At 53.9% G+C, this 21,181-nt stretch overlaps 1 protein-coding gene across 4 annotated transcripts in view; it reads right to left on the reverse strand.

The window, feature by feature from the left end:
- The window catches only part of RNF220 (ring finger protein 220), a 334,084-nt gene that overhangs the window by 126,401 nt on the left and 186,502 nt on the right, over positions 1–21,181 (reverse strand). For all 4 annotated transcript variants that reach the window (XM_084636163.1, XM_084636161.1, XM_084636164.1 and 1 more), the window contains one exon: positions 1,828–1,957. In XM_084636163.1, coding sequence (XP_084492289.1) covers positions 1,828–1,957 — 130 coding nt within the window. The remainder of the gene's footprint in view (positions 1–1,827; positions 1,958–21,181) is intronic.

Genomic DNA, 21,181 nt, shown 5'->3' on the forward strand with positions numbered 1-21,181 from the left:
GATTAGCCTCTCTTGCCTGAATCCATAGAACAGATTGACTGTTATCTGTCATGGCACGGTGGGAGTTGTTATTTAATAATTAATAAAGACCTCTGATTCTTCTTCACTGCACACGGGGCCGACCAGAGCCGGCCGGGGAAGAGAGGGCGAGCCAGAGAGAGCTGTCTGCTCTTTAACTGCCGCTGTTATTTAAAGGAATAATGCCATTCTTTTTCATTTGTCAGCTGGCCCACAATGGCCCTTGTCATGCTTTATGATTTAGGGTTTCCTTTCCTTTCCCATTAAACGCCACCTTCCCATCACCGCCTTGCACCAACCAGAGGCTGCTCTGCAGTTTCAGTTTCACTCTGATATTGGCCCAACTTCCTTGATGGGCTGCTCTGACCACTAATTGCTTCTGTTCATTTAAACCTGTTCACTAATTTGCAGTGGCCCTTTATTAAGTTGGATGCCGCCCAAATTACACCATAAATTACGCACACAAGGGGACTGGGTGTCGCGTGGGATGAATGGATTGGCTATTCCCTTTTTTTTTCCTCCTCTCTCTCACTGTCTCTCTTTTAAAGAGCCATGGATCTGCACTCCAGCTGAGTGCCACCTGGGTGATGAATCTGGGAGGTCTCAATCCAGCCCCAGTTCAGGAGGTCTCTGCTGAGGTTCCCTCCATTCTCCCTTCATCTGCAGCTGATCGCAGTCATTGCTTGGCTGGAAAAATATCCCAGACTCAGCTGAGTCTGAAGTGGGCTTTCTCTCTTTCTCTCTCCAAACCTCAGTGGTGGTCTGACCAGGTGCTATGGGGCAATTAATCTGAGCCACTCCCCCACCTCCAACTCCCTTCCCTATCCCCCGGTGATGTAACTTAGCTTCCAGTCGGCAGTTTGATTCTTTTTCTCACCTTTTAATGACCGGGGAATTCATTAATAATTGAAATAAACACGCTCTTTTCCAAGGCTGCTGAGTTTTATTAAGGCAGGGGCAGGGATCTGCCAACCCTTGGCTGCAGTCATTCCCTAAATAACTGCTAGCAGTTAAACTGCAATTAATTTTTTTTTAAATAGGGGAACTTTGCTGTGCTGGGGAAAGCAGCAGGCAGTGAGAGCTGAAAGGCAGCCTGGGGCAGCAGGCTCTCTGCTAAATGCCTGCTGCCTTGGGGGGTTTGGTTTTGCCCCCTTGAGCCTCATACCTGCTGAAGCAAAGTACCAGGGATGCCTCGAGCTGACAGCCGTAAGTACCTGCTCGCCCGAAAGCTTGCAGCACAGTGGGAAGCCGCATGTCCCTGGGTTTTAGCGGGGCTGGAGGAACATAAGAACAGCCACACTGGGTCAGACTAAAGGTCCATCTAGCCCAGTGTCCTGTCTGCCGACAGTGGCCCATGCCAGGTGCCCCAGAGGGAATGAACAGACCAGGGAATCATCGAGTAATCCATCCCCCGTCGCCCATTCCCAGCTCCTGGCAAACAGAGGCTAGGGACACCTTCCCTGCCCATCCTGGCTAATAGCCATTGATGGACCTATTCATTAGTTTATGTCTAAGGAGTGCTTCCAAATCTCTGTCATCCTGCTGACTTTGATGGGGGCTGGATCAGGGCCTGGGCTCCCAGGTGAAAACGAGTTTGCTGGATTTAGCCCAATCCATTGGGCGCTTCATGCCCACAACCCCTCCCCCCCCACCACACACACCTCGTTCGCTATCACTGGCAGGGCCTGCTTGGAAAGTGCCCATGGCCCGCTGGCCCCGGAGAGACGCCTGCTCCCACACCTGGATTTTAAGCTTTGGCGAGCTGGCCGCTCTGGTGGAGAGAGGATGGAAAAAAGGGCAGCCCCTTACCTGACGTTCAGCTGAGTGAGTTTCTCCAGCTCCTGCTCCATGTGTTCCTGCAGTTCGCCGGGGCGCAGAAGGACCTGGCAGATGGGGCAGATCGGGGCCTGGCTGTCGAACAAGGTTGCTTTCTTTTTGCCTGTGGGGAGAGGAGTGGAGAAAGCATTAACCCTCATGCCTGTGTAAGCCCAGTCTTGGTTGAAGCTGACATTACCCCAGCCACGTTTCTCTGCTGGCCTAATGGTAGCGCGTGGACGTGAGAGAGACCCCGTGACACAAGATGCTAACAGGGAGGTGGCGGGCGCCCTACCCAGCTCCACGGCACAGCAACCCCAAAGGGAGCGAAAAGGAAAGGTGAGGCTTTGCCATTTGGTTTCTATCGAGGCAGCTCCATGCTCTTCCCGTGAACCCTCGCAGCCGGGTCAGACACAGCCTCCAGGTCCTATTCCCTTGTTCGACCGAGACCGGGTGTCTGGGGACAGGGCTGGGTGGGAAATTGCTAGTGTGAGTGACACGCTCCCACTTCAGGCTGGCTGAATTTCAGCGTGACGATCGGAACACGACTAATAGAATACAGGCTAATGGAAAAAACTATTCCATAGCATATTTTCTAATGAATTTCACTCCCTGGCAGCAGGCACAGTGAGAGTACGAACACCCCTCCAGATTAAAGGATCTTCGGCCAGGCACGTTGTACATGTCATCACCAGTGGGAGGCAGTGGGGTCCAGTGAACCGAGCCGAGGTTCGATTTCCTTGTGCTCCCCGATCTGTCTCTCTCTCTGTATCCAGCTTGTCTTATGCAGGGCCCGGCTTTGTTCTCTCTGCACAGCACCTCACACGACGGGCTCCTAGGCACTCTGGGAATATAAATAATATTCCTGGCTCTGCCATTGCGTCCCTGTGTGGCCTAGGGCAGGACCTTATCCCCACTCTCTGCCTTGGTCTCCCCATCTATAAAATGTGGAATGACGCCATTGCTCTGCCACTTGGAGATGGACGGACGATAAAGTGCTAATTACTATTGTTAAGCCCGACAGCCCCTGTGTGAGGTGGGCCAGGATCATTAACCCCAATGTACAGAGAGGGGAATTCCCCCAGCCCATGCAGTGAGGCAGTGGCAGAGCGGCTTACAACCCAGGGCACTGTTCTTTCTCCCCAACCCCTCAGAGATGAGTAAGTCCCACTGAAGGCCATGGGAATTTCTCATTTCCTGTGGTGAGAGGAGAAGAACCCCCGGAGCTCCTGGCTTGTTCCAGCTCCGGACTCAGAGCACACGCCTCTCCCTCCTGCCCACCCCACATGTCCAGTAACAACCTATAAAAGGAGAGCTCAGTGCCATGTGGGAGCCTGGCGGGGGCTCCCTTCTGCTCTGCAGCAGCTCCCCGTTACTGAATCCCACCCTGCGCTCCCTGGAGTGCTGCACCGCGGCCATGGCCACACGCCTTGCCTGGCTTCCTGACAGCAGCTCCGCTCAGGCTGCTCCCCAGCGCTCCAGGAGGAAGGCTGGCAGCCCACTGGAAAGGTCATGGGCCAGATCCTGGCTTCGCCGTGCTGAAGTTCACTGAGTCACACCAGGAATCTGTTCGATCTCATGTGGTTCGTCTCCCCATAGGTTGATGTTATCGGGGGCCCGATAATGGGAGGTGCTGAGTGTCTCCGACTTCCCTGGGAGTTGGGGGCGCTCAGAACCCTGCAGGATCAGACTGGGCAGAGCTCAGAAAAACTCTTGCGGCTCGCCCCAGGCCTGAGAATGCTGCCTTTCTATTTTCACTGCACAACCAGTTTTCTCTGTTTAAGTCCCTGTTCCTAAGCCAATTTCCTCCAGCTCAGAAACTTTATTGCCCCCTCTGTTAGGAATATACAGCGCCTATTTAACATAAAATAAAACTCTAAAGCAAACAATGAAGCTACAATAAAGGAGAAAACCCCAACGGCCTCCAAATCCCGGTTTCCCAGCTGTATTAGCGACTGCGCTCATAAGGGGGCGTGCCGAGTCCAGGTCTGAGCACTCCTGCCAGGGGAAGCGTGCTTTATGGCTGCCTGTTGTCATCTAATGTGAACCCTCCTGCTGGATTATTTATTTATGTATTAGACACGGATCAAATTGGTGAAATCCAGGCGAGAGGCAGTAATGCACAATAAAGCAGTCTGCGCTGGATACAAGGGGCTGCATGCAACGTGGCCTTCCAATCACCAGCCAAAAGGTGCCATTTTATGGCTCCTGAGAACAGCGGAGCCCAGCTCAATGAATGCCCGTTAAAGGAAGAGACCTTCTCAAAAAATGAAATGTGGGCGCAGGCAGCTTTACTGGGTTCCTGCTGCTCACCGTATAAACAGCCTGTGCACAGATTTAACGAGAGGCAAGGTCTGAAATAAGTTTGTGACTAACCTTGGCTCCTCCTTGCCTTCGAAGGGCACAAATAGCCAGTGATGGTGCTTCCGTGGGGCTCGCAAAGCACTTTAGGAAAAGCCGTTAATTAGATCCCAGCCCCCTGTGGGGCAGGTATATAGTATCTCACTTTTCCCATGAGGAAATGGAGACAGCGAGAGGGACTTGCCCAAGGTCAGAGCCAGAGATCGGAACAACACCATGAATCCACTGACTCCTTACAGCCCCTCCTGCTCTAACCACTAGCTCATACTCCCATCCCAAAGCCAGGCAGGGAACTCAGGAGTCCTGACTCGCAGCCCCTCTCTAGCCACGAGACACAATTTCTGCCTCCAGCCCAGAACAGACTCCAAGGGCTCTGACCCCTCTCCCACGCTTCCCTGCTCCACCCAGTGTACCCCACTCCCCTCCCAGCAGATTTGCAGACATGCAGCTTTGCTATCCTAGGATGTCTCCCCCTCTCTCAGACAGAAGCTCTCTCCTCAGTCTGTCATGTTTAAATAATGCCCAAAAACCAAACCGGAGCCAAACAACCAGCGTGCGCTGACCCTGGCGGGAAAGGCCGGCATTTGAGCAATTCCAGCTTCCTGTTGGAGCCTTTCCACTTTTGTGTGGCGGGGGCTTGAAATAGCCCGGGAGGGACCCCCACCGCCTGCTATTTATAACGTTAGCCCCAGCAACAAAACAATGGCGTTGTCTGACTCTCCCTCCCAAAATAAACAGGCCGTCTTCGAGCGGACGGGAAATCCTGCTGGGTCCCCGCTGGGTAAACATGCTGCCCTCCTGGATCCCCTCCCCATCCGCCTGCGCTGGGCGTGCGCCCTCCGAGACCTAGGCTGTCTGGGACGCAGAACAGTAGCAGATGCGCTGGGATGGGGCGGGCACCCTTTCCTGCCATCGCCACTAGGGACGCTCTTGAGCCACCGTCTCCAGCCGTGCTCTCAGGGCCGAGCCCGGGGGGCCTTTAGGGCGAAGGAGGGAAAGTCACCCGGGGCCATGGGGCAGCGGCACTGCTACGGTGGGCAACGGGGCAGCAGCCTGAAGAAGCCAAAGCAAAAGGAGCCCATCACGTGCCAGGGGGCGGCTTTGCTACCCTCAACCGACCAGCCTGTTTCACCCGTTCTGTGTCGGCAGCACGCTGGCTGCCCGCGGGCGGCTGCCCCGCAATTAGCTTCCTTGGGCTGCGCGTCCTGAAGGCAGCTGCGGGTTAAACTGGCTCCTCTTCCCCAGCACAGACCAGAGCTGCGGGCTGCAGGATCCTGACTCGAAGGCCGGGGGCTATGAAACGGAACCTGCCTGGCCTCCAAGGGGCCACGCGGCTTCCCCTCTGCCGGGAGACCGCCCCCTTCTTCCAGGGCCTGGGCCACACGCCACTGCCATTAATGGAAAGACTCTCACCGACTGTACTGGGCGCTGGATCGGGCCCTGCGTTCCCAAGCCCAGCCTCCCTGTCCAGGGTCCAGCAGCCCCCTCAGGCCAGGCCAGCAGGAGGATGAGCAGTGCTCCCCTTAGCTGCCAGCTACTCTGACTGAACTGAAACAAATCTGTGCCAACCAAGCACGGGGCAGCTGTCCCTGCGCTGCACGCTGTCCCACCTCGGACCAGGGTGGGGACAGTGGGGCGAGGGCTCCCACCCTCCTGCTCCGGTGAGCACAGGCGCCTGCCGCTGGCGCTGTCGGGGGGGGGGTCCTCCATCAGGGTTCAGCAGCGCGGGGCCTATGACACACAGCTGCGCAAGAGTGTGATTGATTGCTGCGCTGGGGCTTCATGGCAGAGAGGGAAAGACTTGGCCACTGCTCAGAGGAGCTGCCAGACTCACTATGAGCCGCAGGGAGGGGACCCATTCTGACTCCTACACATGGCTCCCAGGCCTGCAGGACTCGCGCTCCTGAGGCCAAAGATGTGTTGTCTGTGCACGAGGCCAACTGAGAACACACCCCGGACCATATTCCCTGGCCTCAGGGCCAGCCGGACTCCCACCCTTTGATCTCGTCTCTTGTCTGGGGATGAAGCCTGGGCATCGTGCAATGCGAGAGCAGGGTGCAGCGAATCCTGAGTGCAGCAGCTTTCATTTTTGGAGGGGCAAAGGAGGGCAGAGACATCCTTAGCTTGGCATCAGTCCAATCCATAGGTAGGGGCTGGCAGGGCACTCACCACCACGAAGGAGTGAGTCCGGCTCTGGGATCTCAAGCTGGTAACTGACCCAGCCCACACCACTGAAACTCAGAAGCCACCTCTGAACTGAGCTAGGGTGGTAAATCTGTTCCACTGGGGGGGCAGGGGAGAGGGCATCTACCTGTGACAGGCGCTGCCCAGAGTTCCCATCCTGGGTCAGACCTGCCTGCCCATGCGGACCTGCCCGGTGCCCCCAGCTCCGCTCTCTGTGCCAAGCCTGCTCCTGGGAGACCATGAACCGCTCTTTTCAGGGTTTGTTTTTGGCAGCTGTGTTTTTGTTTTCCTTGCCTCTCTCTCCCCCCTTCGGTCCCTTGTCAAGCTGTAGGGCTCTGCTCCAGTGTTTACCTTCCTCCACTCTGCTGCGTTCCCCGTCGCTGGCTAGTGCCAGAGAGATGAAAAGGCAGACCCTGGGCTCTCCTGCTGTTTGCATGGTCTCTCAGGCTCCGAGCAAATGTTTAACTGTAAGTGTTGAAACTGAATATTTCCTGCCCTGAAAGCAGAGAGTTCTTGATACACAAATGAACCCCTGCGCTGTGGAATTTTTCCACAGGCCCCTTCAGAGGGAGCTTGCAAATGGATCACAACCCAGGTGGCTACTGGATTAATAGTAACGCGCCCTCCTCTCCCTTCTGGAGACTGGGAGCTAGATCCTTGTCTTGGTTACATCGATGTAAATCTAGAGCAAATCCGCTTATTCCCCAGATTGACACCACCATGACTGAAAGCAGGATCGGGTCCCTGGGCTCTGAACATAGCTTAGATATCTGTGAAATGAGTCTGACAATCGCAGCTCAGTCCCTGACGAGCTCCGTTGCTATAAAACAGACACAAATGCAGCCCGTGCCCAACAATTAAATCTGAAATAGCAGAGAGGGTTGTGGGTCAGGACTGAGGGGCATCAGCAGAGCTGTTGTGGGGGGAGGTTCAGGGCTGGGATACCAGGGGGCTGCGGGTCGGGATTGAGGGGCACCGGCAGGACTGGGATACCAGGGGGCTGTGGGTCAGGACTAAGGGGCATCGTCAGAGCTGTCGTGGGGGGAGATTCAGGGCTGGGATACCAGGGGGCTGCGGGTCGGGACTGAGGGGCATCGTCAGGGACTGAGCTGAAATAGCAGAGAGGGTTGTGGGTCAGGACTGAGGGGCATCGTCAGAGCTGTCGTGGGGGGAGATTCAGGGCTGGGATACCAGGGGGCTGCGGGTCGGGACTGAGGGGCATCGTCAGGGACTGAGCTGAAATAGCAGAGAGGGTTGTGGGTCAGGACTGAGGGGCATCGTCAGAGCTGTCGTGGGGGGAGATTCAGGGCTGGGATACCAGGGGGCTGCGGGTCGGGACTGAGGGGCATCGTCAGGGACTGAGCTGAAATAGCAGAGAGGATTGTGGGTCAGGACTGAGGGGCATCGTCAGAGCTGTCGTGGGGGGAGGTTCAGGGCTGGGATACCAGGGGGCTGCGGGTCGGGATTGAGGGGCACCGGCAGGACTGGGATACCAGGGGGCTGTGGGTCAGGACTAAGGGGCATCGTCAAAGCTGTTGTGGGGGGAGGTTCAGGGCTGGGATACCAGGGGGCTGCGGGTCGGGATTGAGGGGCACCGGCAGAGCTGTGTAAGTATGTTGCTGAAGTGACTCTAAAAAGAACAACCAAAGGAAACTCCTTCAGTGCAAACAGCAAGAGAAATGCAAAGGAAGCGACTCCTCCTCTCAGAGACTTTGGACAGTGAAGTTCTCAGTCTCTTTCAGCTCCATCTGAACTGTAAATCGCCCCCGAACACCAAGTAAAAGTTCCTCCACTTAGCTTTGAAAAAAAGGGTAATGCAATGGAAGCTACTGGTGGGGGTTAGATGACTCACCAATAACTCATATAAGGCAGCTGAGACCTACGGCTGAATTCCCACCTGCCCTTCCCCGTGGTGAAGGATGAGCTGGGTTCCTACGCAGCATTCTTACCAGATCCCAAATAGCAGGAGTAACAACTGGGATTGCACCAGACCGGGGAGCTCCGAGCTAGGCCGGATCAGCACCCAGGTCGAGCAGCCAGCTAAACACACGATGCAGTCACCGTCCCTAGCGCGTCATGATGGGAGCCATGCAGCCTCCAGGAAGTTCTGCAGCACCTCCCTGGGTCATAGAGCACTTTGCAAGGGTGGGTTGGTGTCACTATCCCCACTGCACAGATGGAGAAACAGAGGCATACCGCGGTGAAATGAATCTCACAATGAGGCAATGACTGGCCTACAACTGACTCTCAGCCTCCTGCTCCAAGCACCAGATCTCACTCTCTCCTGGATCTGGAAAAAGAACCCAGGAGTCCTGACTCCCAGCCCTTCCCCACACCACTCTAGCCGCTAAACCATCCCTCCCCGCTCCCCAGGGCCAGGAATCCTAAATATGATAAATATCCATGTCATATAAATGGACAACTAAAGCACCTCAGCTCCCGGAGCCGCAGGCAGATCAGATCTACCTGAGCTAAAGATGGACGGGAGAAGAGACGAGGCCACTAGGGCACTACAGAAAAGCCTAGACTAATTTAGACGCACAGAGAAGAGCCACAGACCCCACAAAGGCCCCAGGAACTCTGCTATTTCTATGGTACTTTAGGTGGGAGTGGCTCAGATCCCGCCGTGATGGCCAGCAGCACAAAACCCGAGAATAGAAAGATCAGCAAAAGGACAGCTGGGAACAGCCCCGCTAGGAAGCGTTGGGAGAACACTGCAAACGATGTCCTAGAAACATTGGCTAGATCCTCACATACATTTGCTGTGACGGACTCTGACCCTTTTTGGGTCTGCGAATGTTGGTGGGTCACGTGTTATTAGCACTGGCACCAAGGAAAGTCAACTTCAAACTCCCCCCTCCCAGAGTGCACGCAGAAAGCAAAACCGGGAATTCGTTTTCGGTGGGTGTTAGACCAGAATGACCGTCGTCCAGTCAGCAAACAAAAACAATTCCATGTGACTTACGGAATGAGGCAGCCACTGGGTAAGAGAAATTCACACGCAACTTTGAATAAACAAACTTGAGAAGAATCACGCATCGGTTCATTCCGGGAACACAATAAGATGCAAAATTAGTTGAATAAATTGTTTGCAACTGGATTATTTGTTTGGAACTACCACCCCTTCATCTAGCCCCTGCCCCAGCCAATGCGTCTCTCCGGGTCTCCCTGTCTAGGGGTGTAAATTGGGGCCCATATGGTATGTTCAGGTGGGCAGGGGCAGCCAGGAGGAAAAGCAGGGCTGTTCGCTCCAGGCTATTCGCTCGTGTTTTGCCCATTCTACTTTGAAGTGCCCCAGCAATAGGGCTCCGACCCCCTCCCTAGAGATCGCATCACCAGTTGTGCCCAGTTGCTTTTCTCCCACTGACACGTCTTAATGATCAGAAAACGCCTTCCCCGCATTTAATTGTCGTCAGCCCAAGCCATGTTCCAGGCGCGTGAGTGCAACGGAGACCACTCCTCCGTTTCCTTTTCTTATTTCCGCCTTCCTTTTTTCTAAAGACGCCTCTGTCGCTTAAAATCAATCAAAATCATTTGACCTGAAACGCCTCTGAATAAAAACAACCCCACGCTGGGACCCGAGGTGCAACAGTTTATGCTGCGCCTCTCGGGCTGCACCGAAAACAGGTGGGTGGGAAGGGTCACAGTGCCCCAGCCTCCCTGGGGGTGTCACGGCTGCAAGCGCCTCTCCTGCACCCCCCACGCACGCCTACACATGGCTCCGCAGCAATTCGTTTCTGCTCTGTGATGGGCCTGGTGTTATCTGTGTCCTGATAGCAGGTATCGTGCGTGACAGGCCTCCTTTCCTTCCAGCTCACAAAACAATCATTCAAAGCAAGCCCCATATTAGCTCTGAAGCAGGCAAACGCTCGCCCTCCTCCCCGTGAACTGGGCAACGCCGTCCATTGCAAACAGCTCGGCAGTGACAGTAAGTGGTGGTGACGGGGCTGTGGTGGGCTGCTGGGCGGCGGAAAGAACACGGCGATTGAAGAGGAGATGGTTTATGTGTCAGCACAGAGTATCTGCGACCAGGCAGAAAGACGTGGGGAAGCAGAAACTGTTTGGTAATAAAGTGACAGAACATGAATAATGTTGATCTTTGCCTTCCGTATTTATTCTCTAATCAGCATATCCCTGTCTGTGGATTTGGATCATACCAGGCTATTTACTGTCCTGCTTTAGGGACGGAGCACTGTCTCTGTGGGGTTTCCAGTGCCTCCCTTTGGGCCCGATTCTGGGTGGTGGTGAATGTTCGCGGCTTCAGCACATCGCAGGATCAGGACGCTCAGCTCTGAGTCAGTTTCAGAGCAAGGCCTGATGAATCAGGGGCCAGAGGGCAGTGCTGTCCCGGGGCAATGCCCCAGACTCCACCCCTTCCCCGCCTCTTCCCCCGGCCCCACCCCCTGCCCCGCCTCTTCCCCCAGATCCCACCCCTGCCCCGCCTCTTTCCCCGACCCCACCCCCTGCCCCGCCTCTTCCCTGGCTCCACCCCCTGCTCCGCCTCCTCCCCGGCCCCGCCCCTGCTCACTCCTCTCCTGGTCCTCAGACAGTCTGTGTGCTGAGCTCTGTCGGGTTCAGAGCCCTCTGAGGTTCATCCCAGCCGACGGGCAGGGCCTGGCAAGGCAGCAGCACCAAAGGGGCTGTTTCAATGACCATCAACATCAGCAGGTGCTGGGTCAGGAGCAGAAAGACCAAGGGCCTGATGCTCCACAGCCTTACACCTTGTGCCATCACCAACACACAGGCAAAGTGCTACCCGTTTTGCGCTGGGGGAAGGGAACGCACCAGGTGCAAGTCAAAGGAGAACCAGCTCCCAATGGCCAGACCTGATCTCAGCTAGATAGGTGTAAACCTGCAGTCACTTCGCAGAGGGCAGCAAGGTGACTCCAGATCAACACAGCCCCATCTAACAGCTCAGAATCTAGCCCTGCGAGCACGCACACTCTGACCTCAACTATCCAAACGCCAGGCACTCAGCAAGTACGTTCAGATCCTCCCCCAGGGGGTTCTCCATGTGACCAACAGACCCTGCCGTGGATAACTGAGCCTGAACTGCACATGAATTCTGGGGAGGTGGGAGAGCTGGTTTTGATTTAAAAAATCTTTACAGGAGTCACTTGTTAGTATTAATCATTTCATTACCGGAGCAGTGAGAGGACCCCAGCAGAAACCGTCTTGAATAGGAAGGCAGAAGACAGAAAGGGTGGGTGAAAGGAGGCATTCTCCCCATTTTACAGATGGGGGAACTGAAGCCCAGAGAAATTAAATGACTTGCCTAAGGTCACACAGAGCTGACAATTTAATCCAGGTCTCCTGAGGCCCAGTGCAGTGCCGCAACCCTAACCCGATCCTCCCTTTGTAGCTTATCTAGCTAAGGCTCTGATTTACCGAGACAACATCTAGGTTCCTCTTGGGACAGGAGGGCTATGGAGGGCTCCAATGGGGAAAAGGTTGCTAAAATACTGATTTTATTACTGCACTTGTTTGTTTCCATCTTCCTGCACTGCACAGGTGGGTCACTAGTGCAACTGCTGCTCTGGATAGATGGGGCCATTTAACTGGAAGGCCCCGATGCTCAGCTGGGACAAACCCAATTAGCACCCGATGAGGAGCTGGTCCAAAGTGACTATATGTGATGGCCTCAGATTATAATAATGCTTGGTACTTCTATAGAGCTTCCACATCGGGTGAGCTGAGCAACACAGGAACTGCCCAAGCGGATCAGACCCCAGGTCCAGCTAGGTGGCCAGTACCAGAAGGCGCAAGAAACCCCTGGGTGGGGAAGAGAACCCAAAGCCCCTGCGCTCAATCTGCAGAGAGCACAGCTGCCCATCGCAGGAGAGAGGAAGATGGATTACACTGGGCAATAATTTAAGAAACGGAGTGAGTCTGTACATCCAATCACTTTACAAATCAGGGAAAAGGGAGAGGGGAGGGGTGGGGGGGAAGAAGTGAAAAGGCCGCGCAGGGAAATGCATCACAATTACTGTCTGAGCTCTAATGAGGAGCCTGTCATGAGGCTGTCATCCTGCGGAAAGCCACCTACTCAGAAAGATTCAATAAAAAAGTAGCAGAGAGATAAAAAAGAGATATATTTCAGCCCTTGCTAATATTCTTTTCATTTGTCCCAGCACAAAATAAGATACTGCACTTAACCGGCTCGGTTAAAATGAAAAGCGGGGGGGCCCGCGTTGATCAATACCACTAAAAGCCGGGCGACACGGTGATGGAGTGCAATCTTTTTGTCTGTGCTGAAGCAGAGCAGAAAGGCCCGGGCGGTGTAATTTATGATTCGCACGCACGCCAGCTAACTAGAGGCTGACAAGACAATGAATTCTCGATGAGAGGAACGCAAGCCGCGGAAAGAAAAGAGAGGAGGAAAGGGAGAGTGTGGCTGGGCTGGGAAGGAGAAGGGAGGGAAAGGCCACCGGAGCTGGGACAGACTGCTGCCCCATCGGACCACTGCTACTTTTGTACTTGGCACAAGGAGCGGCTTCGCACCAGAGTGAATCAGCAACGCATCCCCTAGATTTACAGGCAAGAAAGAGAAATGTTAAGAAGAAACTTGGAGCCTGTCCTAGTTTCCCCTGGTTATTGGCTTGTCCCGCTTTTCCCCTGCCTGGCCTACATCTCTCAGCGCCCCAAGACCAGACTGCGTTGTGTGGGTGGCAACAGGGGTGCCGTGTTCTGTCAATGGCCGGCAGCGAATTCCCCATGGGCCGGTGAACTCTCCACTGCTGTAAATCTGGAGGAGGTGCCTCTTGTCCAGATAGGGGCGATTTCAGGAGTGGAGCAGAGCTAAACTGATCCTGTGCTGGCTTCTCTGGCTGAGACTGGGGGTTCAGTCAGGCTGGCACTGGATCGGGGAGCTGTAGCTGACTTCTCCCCTCCTCTGCGCTGAGCAGAGCTCAGAGGCTAGGGAAAAGGGAGCCCCCCCATCTTCTCTAACTAGCTGCCTCAGCACCAAAGTATTTACACACCCCGAGCAAAGCCTTGACTCCACTGAAGTCAGTGGGGGCTCTGCTACGAACGTCAGTGGGGCTGGGATCTCATGTCCAGGTGGGCTTGCCAGGAGAAATGGGGGGACGGGTTTCTCAGTGACTTCCTCCCCCGCACCTGGCTTTCCAGGTGTACTCTGCTGACAGGGTGCATTTGATTCTTTTCCGCTTGACCGCAGCGCCTCTGGCTAGGACAGCAGAAGACAGTGCCCCCATGGGGAGTCCCTTCCTGAGTCAGGGGTTGGTTGTCAAATTCAGGCGGGAGATCTTCAGCGGGGCAAACTACAGGAGACTCCAGGACAATAATTAAAGCCTATAGCAGGGGTGTGGAGCAACCATTCGCTGGGTGTCTCTGGGGGTGGGAAATGGGATGTGGACCTTTCACCTCTCGGGCTGCCGTTTCCAGCCTGGCTCCAGCTCATTGGTGACTAAAAGTTGTTGGTATGAGAGGCCGTTTTCGTGGCCCCTCGTGAAGCAAGGTGGGGCTCAGACCTCAGGGGGCAGGTGTCTGTGATTTAAAAGCCGTGGGTCCCCTTGCTGACAGTCCCTCCTGTGAGGCCAAGGATGAATGCCACCTGTCCTCCTTCACACTCCGGCTGGGGCAAGTAGAGGCAGCTGCCATTAGCGCGTGGAGGGAGGAATTTTAGTCTCCAGGGATGTCGGCCGGGCAACTGTCCCCAGCCAGCTTGTTTTTTGATCATGAAGAGCCACAGGCCATGGAGGAACCTCCACTCATCACCAGGGTTACTTTCATGACCTCGTCCGCCACACCACTGAGCAACGGCACCTGCAGACCCAGCTGGGGGTTGGGTGGGTCTGCTCAGCTGCACTGCCCAGGCGGGAGGACCCAGTTTAATTTTCTGGGTTTGGTCTCTTGTTCTTGGGCCAAGGTGAGATGGATCTGGGCCAAAATTCCTCCGTCCGTTCCACAGAGGCAATGGCAGTAGGAGCTAGAGGCAGGAGGTGGACGTTTAATGTAGAGGCCTCCGCGCCTGGCCAGGAAGCACTCTCAGAGGCTGGAATGAAGGACAAGAAGGCACCCTGCAGAGTAGGAGAGCAGTTCTCAGGTCACAGAGGTAGGGAGCCTCTGAGCAAACGGCATCTCAGACTCTTGGTTCAGGGCTGGCATCTTTCTGGGAATCCGTTTTCTGACTGGGGCTGGCACGTCCCCATGCACATGCCATCTGCCGCTTGGGTCCTCTGCTGGCCCACGTTACCTCCGTGTGGATATCCCGCCCCTTTCCAGCGGTAGCTTGTGAGACTGTCGTTCTCAGAGCTGGCTGAATGACGCAAAAGTGTGTTTGTGGCCACTCCTTCCAATCCTGGACAGTTGCTGGGTTCTCCTGGGCTCACACCCCTTACTATTCAGGATGTGCTGATCCGGGGAGGCCTGGGAAAAGCCCAGATCTGGGAGCCAGGAGCTCCTGCTCTGATACTGACTCTGTGGCCTTGAGCAATTCACGTAGGCCCTCATTTTCCAAAGTTCCCACTAGCTCTGAGTGCTTCCATTTTGGGGAGTCCCACTGGAGACGCCTGGGGCTGCAGGAGGTGCTGAGCACCCACAATTCCAGCCAAAGTCAGGGCTTAGCGCCTCTGAAAACCAGGCTCAAGGGGACTCAAGACACCCAGAATGAGCGGCCACTTTTGAAAACGTTGGCCGTCCCTTCTGATTCCCCATCTGTCCAAAGGAGCTAATGAGACTTTGCAGGGGGCTCAGTGAGGCCAAAACTATTAAGGGGCCCAAGTGTCGCTTTGCCATGGAAACAGCAGCACAGGTACCCCTTCAAATGACAGTGACACTGGTCCAGGAGCCAACAGATGGTAGCCACAGGCTAAGGGAATTGAGGCAAATTAACCAGCGCCTAGATGGGTGCTGGTCTCCATGTCAATTGCTTGATATAAGGAGGAAACCCCATTTTAAAAACTACTCTGGATGCAGCCACTAGCAAAATGTCCTGCAGGGGAATGACCCTGCATCGGCTCCAGGGAGGGTCTAGACGGGAACTTGTCCATCTCGTTATTTCCAGGGCTCTCACTGAGGTGCTATCTGGGCTCTTCTCTAGAGCCCATGGGGCAGATTTAAAAGGAATCATGAGGTGCCCAGCTGTCGAGGCGCTGAGCACCAGGTAGCCGAGTCCTGGTCTCCCCGCGTCTCTGGATTGCCCACTAAAGGAATTGAGCGCATCCGCAGAGACAGAAGCAGCCTGCAAATGGGGACTCTGCATTCTTCCATTGATTTCAAATGAGAACCCAGGAAAAGTCCTGTCCCTCTTTGGGAAGGGGTGATTAGCACCCGCTCTCCTTCCCTGTGCCTGCCTGCAGCTTGGAGCCGTGCAAGCTGTGCCAAAGCTCCAGCCCCTTTTCCCACAACCCCATCCCTCTCCCACAGCGCATCCTTGCAGGCAGGCTTGCAGCGCCGTGTCCTTGACTTGGAGGGCAGCCTGTTAGGTTGGTGATAAACTGATATGCCTATAATTTGAAGGGTGACGGGGCAGAGTCTTTTCCTGCCTCCTGTCCCCTCCTACCCCCTTTCCTGCTTCGTGCCCTCCTCCCTCGGGCGCGTGCGGGGGGGGGCACATATCGAAAACACAGATATTGAACTGTCAAAACTGTTTCCTACAAGAAAATAGATTCATCAGCTTGCAGCAGGCAGGGTCATTGCCACATTCTCCCCCCGCGCCAGCCCCCGCACATGCCGGCGCATACCCAATGCCTCTTCGCCGCACCGGCACTTTAGCTTGTAGCTCAGGGCCCTTAAGTGACTTTGAGAAATGGATAATCGATTATAATTCCATGGGCCTCTCTGCAGATTTATCCGGAGAATGTATAAAAGCCGGGGCTTGGGAGAAGCAGGTCCTTCTGGCCAGCACGTCAATTGCCTGCACTCTCTCTCGCTGGCTCGGAAAATCGCATCCCAAGCACGACTCTGTTTAATCCATCAGTACACAATCAATGCACTCTGTAATCAACTCTTGATCACTTAATTTTACACATGTTGGCTGAATCCCTTTGTTTAATCACTAGATCAGGCTGCATTGTTGCGTGGCACCCTCCCTGCTGTCCCCTCCCTAGCCCCCCCCAGCGCGGCACCAAATACAACCCAGCGCCTTCATTTCACCTTGAGGAAGAACTACTGTGAATTCAAAAAAAAAGAAAAGGAGGACTTGTGGCACCTTAGCTTACAGCTTACAGCTGTAGCTCACGAAAGCTTATGCTGAAATAAATTGGTTAGTCTCTAAGGTGCCACAAGTCCTCCTTTTCTTTTCACGAATACAGACTAACACGGCTGCTACTCTGAAACCTGTGAATGGAGAGAGCCTTGAGATCGGCTGGAAGGGGAAAGAAAGAAAGAAAGAAAGAAAGAAAGAAAGAAAGAAAGAAAGAAAGAAAGAAAGAAAGAAAGAAAGAAAGAAAAAGATTTTTTTCCAATGTCATATTCTTCCTAGAACTTGTCCAAACATTTTTACTTAGATACAAAAATATCCACTGAGATTTAAGACTATAAAAATACCCCAGTTGTTGGGCCTGAAAAACAAAGGACCAAAGGCTCCAAGAGACAAAAGGGCAGCTGCTCCCTGTGTGGATCTGGGCATGACACGCAAACAGGTGACAGCTAATATCGTGTGGACTTCTATGGCTTAGCACTGGCATGGTGCTTCTCCACTCATTATTTACATTGTGTTCATAGCCAAGCTCTGGCAGATGCTCCGCAAACCCAGTTCCCTGCCCCATGGAGTTTACTATCAAAGCCAACATACTGAAGGCATGGTTCTCAATCCATCCCCTACTGGGGCAGCCTCAGAACACCTCTGGTCCCACTGCCATTTAGCAATAAGGGAAGAGGGGGAGGTCCTGACTCCCAGGTTGAGAACCCAGGTAATGCAGCTAAGCAGCATTTTTGCATTAGTTGTACCTCCAGGCTGAATGCACCTGACAAACGCACACAACAGTCAGTCTCCAGGAGGACGCTAATGGCCTGAGATGCCTGATTACTGTCACTGAAATGTGTTGGGTATATTTTTTTAACATCCTGGGGGTCACATAATCATTTTCAGGGGGTGTCTGTGACAAAAATTTTTAAAACACGATTTAATGAGCACCTGAAATCTTAGCAGAAGGCAAACCAAGTATTTGGTATTCAAAATTTGAGGTGTTCTGATTGGATACGTAGATCACATGACAAGTTTCTGATGCCTGTTTGGATGAGTGATGACACTTACAAGCTTATTGCCAGTGCAAAATCCACCTTTTTAAAATGACCTCAACTCTGCCTCTAGGTTTTGCACGTGGAATTGCTGCTCACACTCATATGCAATCACTAATGATAGACTCTACATGAGCGAACAGGACCTGTGAGCACAAATGCCAAGTGCATGTGCAAATGTTAGCTTTGCATGGGAAACTCACACACAACACAACAGCATGTTTACAAGGAGAGGCCCTGGCTTGAAAAAGCAGGCCCACATGTTTAAAGAGAATTCCAGTTCCTGTTCTACAGCAAAAGGCCTTCAAAGAGCCCCTGCAGTTACTCATTCTCAGCATGGAAAGTTCGCACAAGATGGAACACAAATAAAGAATGGACAGCACAGAAGATCACGAGATGCCAAGAGTTAGATGCAAAATTGAAATCTCACAGTAGCCAGCTCTGCTGTGACCGGCCCCTAAGTATAAACTATAAATAAAATAAGCCCACCCTTTTACCATCAGACTGCATGTAAAAAGCATTAAGGGGAGTCAGCACACCAAGGGGAAACCAGTGCCGGGTACATTTCCCCTCAGCCCAGTGGTCAGCTAGCAGACTATCAAGCGGATTGCTGGGCAGGTGGAGTTTTACCTTGGGATTCTGCTGACAGGTACAAACTATTCACACTTTGTTTTTGTGGCTTATATCCTCACCAGAATCTTTGAACAAAGAAATCAGTCATAGATCAAACAGGGCACTCTGGGATGCTCACATGTGAAAAGAGGAAGGATGGTGTACTGGTTAGCAACTTTGGAGACAGAGGTTCAATTCCCTCATGCACCACAGACTCTCTCTATGTGCCCTATCTCGGAATGTGTGTGTGTGTGTGTGTGTTTACAAGTACTGCCCTAAATCACAGGAGCGTTGTCGTGCAATGAAGACTGTGGTGAGGTGCTCAGATACAACACTGACGGGGGAGGTAGCTTAGAATGAAAGGCAAAATCTCCATTTTCTTAAATGGGAGCCGAGTCAGGCATGCTGATCTTCTCTGCTTCATTGTCCAACCCCTTTCCATTATATTGGATTATTTCGTTATCTCTACTGATAGTTTCTAGGTTCTGTATCTACACCGTCACACCCAGCGGAAGGGCTTGCAGTGCTGCTCTCACCGGAGAATCCACACTGGCATTTCAGCTCGGTTCGCCACGGTAACTTCTGCCCACCACACTGGGGTTGTCACGTACCCACGAGGACTCCAGCCCTTAGATTTTAACAGTACATTGACTTTGTTGTTTCCCAACCCCAGCCTCTGCTTCCTGGTAGGAGACAGGGGCGAGCTCTGACGATGCCCATGTCAGGGCACAAAGACCACAGGGGCTGGTAGGATCCCAGGCTTGGGATCCTTGTCCACCAAACCCTGTTTGCAGGGCTCAGGACCAATGACCTGTTTGGGGTCCAAAGTGAAACTCCATCCAGCTGGCCTGGTTTTCACCCGGAATCAGGCACTGGCCCGGGCTGGTTCCACATGGGTGCACCTGGCCGGTGTTTGGGCAACTTTCATCTGCTTTGAGTTCAGGGGCAAATTATGGCTGACCCATGGCAACTGAGGCCCCTTCCCCATCCCTCACCCCATCCCGCTTCCTGACTGGACACCACCCGGATTGAGTGTCTCTGCTCCTAGAGCGTCGGTGTGTGGCTGGCAGTGCCTCACGGCACCGAGGCGGTGTGGCCAAGCAGGATGGGGTGAGGGACTGTCTCCACTCCTGCAGGGACGGCACTGGCTACAAACACCTTCCTGACGAGCGCAGCCCAGGCTGCGGGGGCCTGTACTCATGCACTGCCCTCGAGGGGTCATGTCTGCTCACTGGCATGTCTCCCTCCAACACCACTTGCCCACCGGGGCCTTGAATGGCCAAATAGGTGACTTTGGGAGGTGCCTGGCATGGAATAGAAACAGCAGACAGTGAGAGGCGACTACCCAGCACAGCCCGTGTTTATGTTTCAGTAGCAGTGCCTGGAGACCCCAGCCAAGGTCAGGGCCCCACCATGCCGGGCACTGCACAGACACATAGCGAGAGAGTCCCTGCCCTCGAGAACTTACCGTCTCAACAGACAAAGTGTGAGTGGGGAAACTGAGGCACAGAGTGGGGTGGGGACATAGTAGGTCAGTGGCAGAGATGTAAATAGAACCCAGGTCTTGTGAGTCTCAGTCCCTGGGCCCCCATTGAACCCACTCCTGATAAGGACAGAAATGAATAGGGCCAGCAACAAACGATGGCCATGGGGTAGAGAATCCACTGCCTCTGAGGGGCAAGTCTTTCTTGTGACCCACCTGCCAGCACAGCCCAGCCTCATTCGCATCCTAGCCTTCCACTGTTTTCTAGCGTGGGGGGGGGGGAGAGAAAAAAAGCAACCTGGCAAGGGCTAATTAATATTTAATTTACTGCAAAATGTACTTATTATTCCCAAGTAATTGGCCAACTGCAGAGCTGTGACCACGACTGAATACAGAGAGAGGGAGGCCAAAATGCAGGTGGCGGGGCAGGGGGGAAGGGCAGGTGGGGAAGCACAGGGGTGTCGCTGTCGTTGACCAGACCACACTGCACAGCTTCAACGTGCATAATGAGAAAACTTACACGGCTTTGACTGGGGTTTTTAGCTCTAAGATGGCTGCACTCCCGCTAATAGCTTGCGTTTAGCTTATTGCACTGTAATTGCCCTTTTACCGCGGCAACTCTAACGAGGGGAAATCGGGGGGGAAAAAGGACTTTGGAAATAGGTGTCATTTGCAAATAGGTTGTTGAATAACACTGCAAGGCGGCCAAACGCAGAGAAAACAGGCAATGCCTGCTTGTGATTCCCGCATAGATTCCCAATAACTAAGGCGCTCGGTGGCCCTGTCTCTAATTCTGCGCCTCATTCCATGATCGAGCTATTGGCTCATTTAACTCTGAGGATGGGAAATATTGTTTTAGTTGCTAACAGAGGAGCGGCTCGCTTGTGACACCGTGTGGGTTGTAGATCGGTTCTTCTTGACGGCTTACTCTGCAGAGAGGGTCCATTCCCCCTCCCGTGCTGAGTGTCTCAGCGGGATGTAGGTGGTGCACCAGCCTTTTGCTGGCTCGCTCCACGGGGGAGAGTTTCAGAGCCCCGATCCTGCCAGTCCTCTGAGCTGTGATGCACACACGAAGGCCGTGCCCTGGTGTCGGCGCCTGCCAGTTGCCTGGTGAGTTTCGTTCCCTTTGGATGCCGTCATTTAACACGCAGCCCAGTCCTGTGCATATGTGACTGGGCTTTTGGGGACAGAAGGCTGCTCTCACCAGATGCGTGCTGGGCTCCAGGGAGCTCGGCCCAGTGCACAATGGAGGAGATGGAGAAATGCACCTTCCCTGCTGGAAGGACCTGTAGAGATGCTTGGAGAGGGGAGTGGAAGTTTGGTTAGGTTCTCATTCCCTGCAGCAGCCCACATTGCACATCCCTGATCTGCCTGTCCCTGTCTGCTGCTGGGTCACACAGGCACCAGTGAGGATAGCCCTAGCGTGCAGGAGGAAGAGGACAGGACTGGGGCTATTTTCCTGTCTCTCGCTGTCCCAAGTGTGAAGCCAGCTCTCTTTCCTAACAT

The sequence above is a fragment of the Lepidochelys olivacea genome (genome assembly GCF_965140295.1).
Source record: "Lepidochelys olivacea isolate rLepOli2 genome assembly, chromosome: 8".
Classification (NCBI taxonomy): Eukaryota; Metazoa; Chordata; order Testudines; family Cheloniidae; genus Lepidochelys; species Lepidochelys olivacea.